Source organism: Passer montanus, unplaced genomic scaffold (assembly GCF_014805655.1).
Source record: "Passer montanus isolate IOZ18808 unplaced genomic scaffold, ASM1480565v1 scaffold45, whole genome shotgun sequence".
Classification (NCBI taxonomy): domain Eukaryota; kingdom Metazoa; phylum Chordata; class Aves; order Passeriformes; family Passeridae; genus Passer; species Passer montanus.
This window is the reverse complement of record NW_024369373.1, coordinates 3,909,672-3,918,259: the sequence shown is the minus strand read 5'-3', so window position 1 is coordinate 3,918,259 and position 8,588 is coordinate 3,909,672. Positions and strand designations below refer to the sequence as shown.

At 40.6% G+C, this 8,588-nt stretch overlaps 1 protein-coding gene across 1 annotated transcript in view; it reads left to right on the top strand.

Moving 5' to 3' along the window:
- Window positions 1-219: 219 nt before the first annotated feature.
- Window positions 220-8,588, top strand: part of WWOX (WW domain containing oxidoreductase) — a 477,063-nt gene continuing 468,694 nt past the window's right edge. Inside the window, exons 1-4 of the mRNA XM_039721060.1 lie at window positions 220-351; window positions 2,480-2,544; window positions 3,786-3,843; window positions 4,351-4,529. Coding sequence (XP_039576994.1) covers window positions 245-351; window positions 2,480-2,544; window positions 3,786-3,843; window positions 4,351-4,529 — 409 coding nt within the window. The 5' untranslated portion in view covers window positions 220-244. The remainder of the gene's footprint in view (window positions 352-2,479; window positions 2,545-3,785; window positions 3,844-4,350; window positions 4,530-8,588) is intronic.

Here is an 8,588-nt window from a genome sequence, read left to right as displayed (position 1 = left end):
CTCATCTCCCTTGCGCTGGGGATCCCAGAACTGGACGGAGCACTCCAGATGTGCCTCACTAGGGCTGAGCAGAGTGCCTAAACCCCTGCGACCCCTATTCCGAGCTGAGCCGGGGCCCCTCGCCGTGTCGGTGACCGCAGTGTCCCCGCCGCTCGGGGCGGTGCGGCGGGAACTACAGCTCCCATGGTGCCGCGGGTTCGGGCGGAAGCGGGGCGCGCCGGCGGAGCGGCGCCGCGCCGAGCCCATGGCCGCGCTCAAGTACGCGGGGCTGGAGGACACGGACAGCGAGGAGGAGCTGCCGCCGGGCTGGGAGGAGCGCACCACCAAGGACGGCTGGGTTTACTACGCAAAGTAAGGGCGGGAGCGGGGCGAGCCCGCCGGGAGCGCTCTGAGCGCCCCGCGGCAGCGTCCGCGGAGCCGCCCCCTCGGTGCGGGGCAGGAGCCGCCCCTCACGGACGGGGGGGAGCCGCCCCTCAGCTCCGCGGCGCTGGAGCGGTGCGGGGACACGGGGGCTGTGGGCTGGGTGTGAGGACGGGCTCCGGCGGCTCTGACAGCCACGGACACCCCGGTGCGGGACCTGGCCCGCCTGGCAGCGGTGCCGGAGCCGCTCGGGGAGCGGCGGGACCTGCCCGGAGCTGTTCCAGGGCGCCTCGGGGCGAGCTTTGTGCGTTCTCCTTAAGGCTCGCACAGTATTGCAGATTGGTGGGTTTGCTCCTTTGTGGGAGCAGAGGAGAAACGGGTGCGGTGGAAGTGAAGCGCTGTGCGTGCTGCCCCTCAGCTCTTGGGTGCAGAGATAAAGAATTGCACTGAGCGCCTTCTGCCCGTGCTGCCGGGCGCGATCCCATCCTCCCCGCTCACAAATGGTGAACGAACTCCTGTGTGTTTATACATCCTCTCCTCTTGCGTGGTTTCTGTAGCCGTGCTGATCTTGGGACCTCCTCCTGTCTGTTTAAAGCCACAAGAGTTACTCCCTTCCTCAAAAAGATGGGAAAGAATGGTTCAGTCTCACCGGTGCCTTGTCCTCCCAAGTTCTGCTCCTATAAACGCTGCACAGAGTGCTTTAGTTTATCCACACTTTGTAAACACTGCAATTTCTCTCTAGGCTTTTGTTTTTCGTAGGTCAATTGCTTGTATATTTCCTTTGATTTCAAAAGCTCCTGCAGGGAGGAATCACTTGGTGAAAGTAACAAACCTGTGAAATAACAAGGTATTATTGAGCAAAACTGCTACACAGTCAGTTCAACAGGTCAGCTTCTGAACTCCTGTGAAGCTGGACTGGTGCAGTTTAAAAACATCACATAACATATCTTTACTGTCTGAAAATCTTGCCCAGGGTGTCTAAAAATATATTGCACTGATGCTGCCTTTAAATATGCACTCGCTATGTGTGATTCTTCTGCATATTCTGGGAATTTACTTTAAACCTCATCCCCAATATGAGCTTTTAGCTGGAATAAGATTATTTTGGGTAAAGACTTTTAAAGGTGTTTCTGATGAGTTAGGTGTGCACACAACATTTGTTTGTCAGGCTGCTGTGATTTGGTTAAATATCTCCTATTTTCAGGTCACACACGTGCATTTGTTTAGTCTCAGCTCCTGGCTGTGATCCCTGTAACACCATGGGCTGTCACTGCGGGGTTGCTCTAAGAAAGCAAAGTTGTTTTTGTTGTGTGTAAATGGCTGTTGGGCCTGTAGGTTATTTGTGGTTATTTGTGTGTTATTTATTGCTGTTGTCACTCTTTATTTCACACTTGGGCAGCTATCAATTTGGGCACTCAGTTAATCCCTACCTGACTCTTAAAACTTTGTTGTTATTCAAAAATACTCAATGAAAGATGAGATTTTAATGTCCAACTTGATTTCAGCACTTTGTTTATTTTAATACCTTGTTTATGTGTACATGACTTTGCTTGTTAGTCTATAGTGCAGAAAATTTTACAATGGAGTATTTCAGTTCTGGTAGTGATTTAAATGACTAAAGTCTCTGAACTGGAAGGAAAGGTTGGATACCATTATCATGTATATTAGAGAAATATCCTGTTAGTTAAAGCCTGTGGATAAACTTACCTGTCCAAAGCTACAATTGCTCATAGAAATCCAACTTATGTTATACTCTACAAATCAGTATGTTAGGCAGGAGTTTTAGAAATGTATTTTTGTAATTTGAAGACTTTCTAATATTATTACTAGCTGGTGATAAATTCCTTTCATACTTCTTTTTTCCTTACTCTTGCCAGGGATTGTTTTCTTTTTGAGGTGTTTTCTGAGTCCGTTAATGTTATTTTTAAATGAGTTTTGGTTTTTTTTTTCCTTCTCATAAGCAACAAAACTTGGATTGGAAGTCAGACATTTTTAAAAATTTTTATAGACTCCTGTGCTCTCTGGTTAATTACTTTCAGAACTGTGGGGATATTTTGGGTTACATCAGAAAGCTTATTAAGCAATTTTAAAAGCTCTTAAACTTCTTCTTTTCCTGCAGCCACCTAGAAGAAAAAACACAGTGGGAACATCCTAAGTCTGGGAAGAGGAAACGTGTTGCAGGAGGTTTGTGTTAAACTTTTGAAATGAACTGATATTATCTTACAAACACCTGGTTCCTCCACAAACTCCAGCTGATCTCATTTGTTGTCACTGATTCTGAGCTTGTAGAATATGGCTGATTTCAGTGTGTTTGACCTGTGACTGTGTCTGTGTAGAGTGATCACTTTGCAGTTTTATGGCTTTCCTGTATTGCTCCACAAAGCCAAAGTACTGATTCCAGGTTACAGAGTTTGTTTTAGTGTGACTTGTTAAGCATGTAGTTAAAAACTGGAGTTCTGTGTTCCTGGTGTGCATCAGACAATATTTATAGTTGGATTATATTCTTCAAAGTATGTGTTTCATCAGGGAGTATCCCTGGCACAGAAGGAAGCCTCGTTAGTTCTCATTTTACTTGTTTCCCCCAACCCAACTGATTATTTGTGCCAGAGCAGAAGGCAGGCAGTGTTGCAGGACACTTCCAGAGGAAAATCTTCTCAAGGACCTTGGGTCAATGCCTTAAATCAGATCTTCCCAGAAGCTTCTGTACCTGGGGACACCACACTGTTGGCAAGCCATGTTTCTTTTGGTTCTGGTAATCTGACTATAAGTGGAATGTTTTCACTAAGTCTTCAGTCAGTGGAAGTGAAATGAGTATTTTCCAACTAAGGTTAGAAATACTCTGAATGCCATCTGTTAACAACCTTTGTAGAAACTTTTATATAAAAATGTGTTATGTAAAGATTGTAATTTTTCTTCTGTCCTTCCAACTTCATTGAGTAATTTAGGTTTGATTTCTTGTATCTCATGCCCACTTGAGGGCTCTGATCTTTCAGCTTTTGGTATGTGTTATATATAACTTTTCCTGTATGCTTTTGCTATTTATTTTAGCAGGGATAGATGCTGAACTGGGAGTAGTATAGATCTGTATGTGCTTGGAAGCATGGCTGCATTTTGCTGGGTTTTTTTTGTACTACAACTGTGAAATAATCTTTATAAAGATTTTTTTAAGCTGTCTTTATACTTAATCTGCCAGTCATTGCACTTGTACCAGATCTTCTGTGCATTGTACTTCTATGAGAGAGCAGTTGTGTGTGGTTAGGGAAGCAATCCTTCTGTCAAGTTCTGTATTCAAGGGCAGCAGGTAGCTGCACCACCTACAGAAAACAATGCAGAATTGTCTCATCACTCTGAGAAATCACTTAAACTTCAAATTGAAGAGTATTCTAATGCCTGAAAATAAATGTAATGTTTTATATGCTTCCTAGATCTGCCATATGGATGGGAGCAGGAGACTGATGAAAATGGACAAGTCTATTTTGTGGAGTAAGTATCTCAAACTGTGGAGTATGTAGAAGGAGGACAGCTGGGTTACATGCTGAGTGGCCTCCTGAGTTATGATACTGTGACAATATCAGCTGGAAAGACAAAAAGATTAATAAATGCAGCTTCAGAATCCAAATACAGATATTGCAGTGTCTGCAAGTGTGGGGTCCTTTTATAGACTTGCTAAGAGAACTTGATCTTATCCAATGTAACAAGATTTTTTTCTTTTTTCCCCTGACAAAGTTGTGCCTTTTATGTCAGGGATTCACATGAAGTTCAGAATGTCTTGTGAAGTATGTGAATACAATTATTAAGGGATCCTCTCACAACTGGAAAAATGTTTGATTAAAAAAAATAATTGGGATAATTTCAACCAAACAAAAATAATTTTTTTTTGAATCTAAATAATTCACTGGAATTGTACACAGCAGTGGTTGAAATACCTGTAAAATCTAAATGCAGAGAACAGATGGGTTCAAACAGTTGAGTTTTTGTGTTCTTTTGCAGCCACATAAACAAAAGGACTACCTACCTTGACCCAAGACTGGCCTTTACAGTAGAAGATAATCCAGTAAAACCTACTACAAGACAAAAATATGATGGGAACAGTACTGCAATGGAAATTCTGCAGGGTCGTGACTTGAGTGGGAAAGTGGCAATAATCACAGGAGCCAATTCAGGAATAGGTAGGTTAACATTGCACATGAGGTAAAATATGGCAAACTTTGTCTTGCAGCCTACTTGCTTGTTGAAATATCTTTGTATTTTTTGTTTTCAAACTTGATTTGCACTTATTTCATATAAAATCACTAGTTAGAAGTTTTTAAAAAATATGTGGAGAATTTGGAGCTTACAGGCGAGCTACAGGAAAGACATCAAGCATTGAAACAATTCATTTTTGTCTAGGAAAATATAGATGGAGGCATTTTGCATGGTGCAAATATATAAAGGATGGCTGTGAAAGAGAAGGGAATTTTATTTTTATGATCTTGGTGGCTAGGACAAGGAGTGAGGTTTGAATGGCTGCAGGGCAGTTCAGGTAAAATATTCAGAAATACTTCCTAATGCTAGCAAGTAAATTCAGGTAAAGATTTTCCCAGGAGACTGGAATTTTTATCTCTGAAGGTAGTTTCAAGTGAATTTGATGATGAACTTGTCAGGATGTTTTACTCAATGCTCCTTTAGTTCAGAGAAATACAATTTATGACCTTTAGTAATTCCTGCTAGTTATATTGTCTCACAGCTTCATCAATCCTTTCAGACCCAGCTTTTTTAGATACCTGTTAAATATTACTGCTTCTCTAGTGGGTGAGTGAGAGATTTAGGTAACTGTTGATATTTTGTTGCCTTTTGTTGTTTGCATTTTTCTTTGTGATGGAATTACATCAATACTGAAGGACTCCTTATGCAAATTATTTGGTGGTTTTTAGTTTAGTTTAGAATTTTGACTTAAAGGCATTTTTGAGGACACTGAAAAACCTTGAAGATGTTCTGGAAAATGGATTAATAGCAGAACTTACCACTCTGAATTTTCTTGAGTTTTATTTCTTTATTATTTAAGGGGGTGTTACTGCACAGGAGTCACATGAAGAATTTAAAGTTTCACTGTGCCTTGCAGTGACATCCTGCTGTCACTGCATGATGTGCTGCTACAGATTGGCACTGCACCTGGGGCAGCAAGTGTTGTACTTACCTGTCTGAATGAATTTGGGGTTTCTAGTGAGGTTTATGTTCCAAATTCTTGGAACAGCATTTCTTTACATTACATCCAGCAGTACAATTTGCTCTTTGTGCAACTGTGCAGTCTCTGAACATTTAAAGAGTTACCTGGACTCAAAGGGATTTGCCTTCAGTAGGGGCAGGGCTGCCATTCAGCCTTGCTGAATCAGTGGGAGATGTTTCAAATAGGGCAAAAAGATTAATCCAAGATATATGATGGTTTTGTCAAGATTTTGTTTTCAATGTTTCTCCCTTAGTTTATAATCTGGATTGGTCACAAGTAATCAATCATGTCCTTGCTTGAAATATTTTTTGCTTTGACACAGAGTCCATAAGGTAGCAAATTTGTGAGCCAGATGGTGTTAGGGCTTGTATAACTCAAAACTCTTGCATATCACATTGCATTTAATGCTGCTTTAGTCCTGTACAGTGTCTGATGTTTCCCACCACTTGCCATGGAGCATGGATTATTTAGCTGGTTCAAAGGGACTCTTCCCAGTTTTGGAGCTTATTTTACAGTTAGTTTAGGATTTCAAGGCTGTGCTCCACATGGTGGTGTAGATATTCCTTTTAAATTTTCTGTGTGTTTGGAGGTAATAGTTTCCTCCCTGAGTATTTTGAGGAGTAAACAATTCCTGTGATTTCAGAACAATGAAATGTTTTCTTGTAGAGGTAAACATAAATAATTTGAGGATAATATCATTGTCCATGAAGTAGAAAGAGATATAAATATAGTGTATTACTTGTTGAGCATTTGTACTCAATAATGCAAGGAAAAAAACAACAAACCTGAACCCTTTGATAGTTGTCCAAATGAGTTTCAGTGGTATATTTGAAAATAAATAACTGTGGTGTCTGTCCATTTGTTGAGAAATGTTTCATTCTGGGGTGGGTAGAACAAAGATCAAGCTGTAACTTGGTAGACTGCAGTCAGAAAAATGCATTTTCAATTACTGCAATGCTGGATGCTCAAGATAAAGTTTGGGAAATGCTAAGAATCCCTTGAAGGATGGATGAACACATAAGTGATGTTTTTATGCATCCATATACTCTGCTTTAAGATAGCAATGTTAAAAACAGATCAGCAAAGATGGAATGATCTCTTAATTCACTTTATTTATGAATCTAATACAGGGACTTCCATCTATCTTGTCAGGTGGAATGTTTTCCCTTAGAGTTGAAAAATCTCCTCAACTTCTGAAAAATAGAGATGCTTGTTTAGTTTCTGAGGGAATACTTTGGATGCCTTCAGCAGTTTTAGGGTTTTAATGGCGTCACATGTTGCCTCATTGCCATTAACTTAACATATCTGTAAATAGGGGCACAGTCTGCCCTGTGCTGGTCCTTTTCATTCCTGATTAAGCAAGTGGTCTGTAAAAATTCCCTACATTATACACCTACTTTCTTGACTTAATCCTTAAAATTGCTGTTGAAAGCGTGAGGGTGGGAAATGTACTAAAAATTACATTTATTAACACTTAAGTTTTGATTAGCAACTTGGAAAAGGTTAACAAATGATTCTGTTCTTACAATACAAAGAGGTCCTAGCAGCTCAAGAGTTATTAGTGCAATATTTTCTTTTTTATTTTGGAAGCTTTTTCTTCTGACAGTGCAGTCCAAGTATTCTTTAGGGTTTCTTTTCTCATCTACTTTTTAAGCTCAATCAGAATTTTAGTCTGAATATCACATGAGAAAGTTGAGGTCACTTTTGATCCCAGTAAAGCTGGGGTATTAAAAAGAAGTAGGACAGACTTACTGAACAGTTCAGTCTTGTGCTGTCAGTCCTGGTTTTAAAAACACATTATTCTCTGTACATTTGAGCATGAATAGTGTAAATTGGCAGTTGGTTCTGTCAGAGTCAGTAAGACTTATTCCACTGGGAAGAGTTGAAGGTGTGGGCAGTTTTGAGTGTTGTTTTTCTGTTTAGAGGTCTCAACATGAATTAACAGAGAAGGACCTTCCCCAGCTCGCTGCTATTAGGAGCCGATTCCTGTCCCCAGTGTTGCCAGTAGAGGTCTGTGTTGCTCTTCGAAAATACTGAACAAAAGCTTCTTGCTGTTCTTAGGAAATGCTCCTGTAATTCTGTTGTTTGTGTTCTTAATTATTAGGGCAAGAATTGTAAATTTATAAAAGCGTGTCAGCAGTTCCTCTAGGTTTAATTTTACACAGAGATGTGGTATTTTCAACTGTATGTGTAAGCAATCTTAAATGATACATTAAAAAAGTTCTTTACCTTGGTTTTAGTATCAGACAGCCAGTTGTGTAGCTAATATGATTTTCTGACTTAGATAAAAATTGCTGTCTGTTTTTAAGGATCATGTGTGACCATGGGACCGTGATGTGATCTGGATTCTGTGTCAGGTGCACTTGATCTGACCCAGTGACTGGAGTGTGTCTGGGTGGTGAAGTGCAAGTGGTGTTGCAGAATGTAATGGAAGGGCAAAATGGGTTTGTTCTGTCCAGCCAGGCAGATTCCACAAAGCAGGGTGTTACTTAATGCTTTTCCAAGATTTTATCACAAAACTGCATTGATAATCACAACCAAGGAGTTGCTCAAACTGGATTCTGATTCTTCTGCTAGATGAAGGTCAAAAGAAGCCTGTTCATTGCCTTTGTAAGGGATGCCCAAAACAACCAGATCAGGTTTTTTTCAGAGGCTGAAGAAAATCCAGAAGCTCCAGCCACAATGTGGCTTGCTGTATTGCTTTCCTTGATAATGTTTTAGATTGTTTCTTCAAAGTAATTTTTGTTTAGTGTTTTGTTGGAACTCGTTTTTTTTTTTTCCTAGCACTTTTACTTCTGTGCAATGGAGAAGCCTGAGCCAGGAGAGAAGCTGTTGATTAAGTGCTAAATCAGTGCTTAAAAGATGAGTGAGTCCCTGCTCCAGTAAGATTTTGGTGTGAGAAGTTACGATGGTTTTTATTTCTTATACAGAACTTCAGTGTTAGCAACTTGGGTCATATTGGTGCAAAAGATTGGGAAATGTGCTTATAATCTATCTCAATTAAACATCTGCTTTGATATAA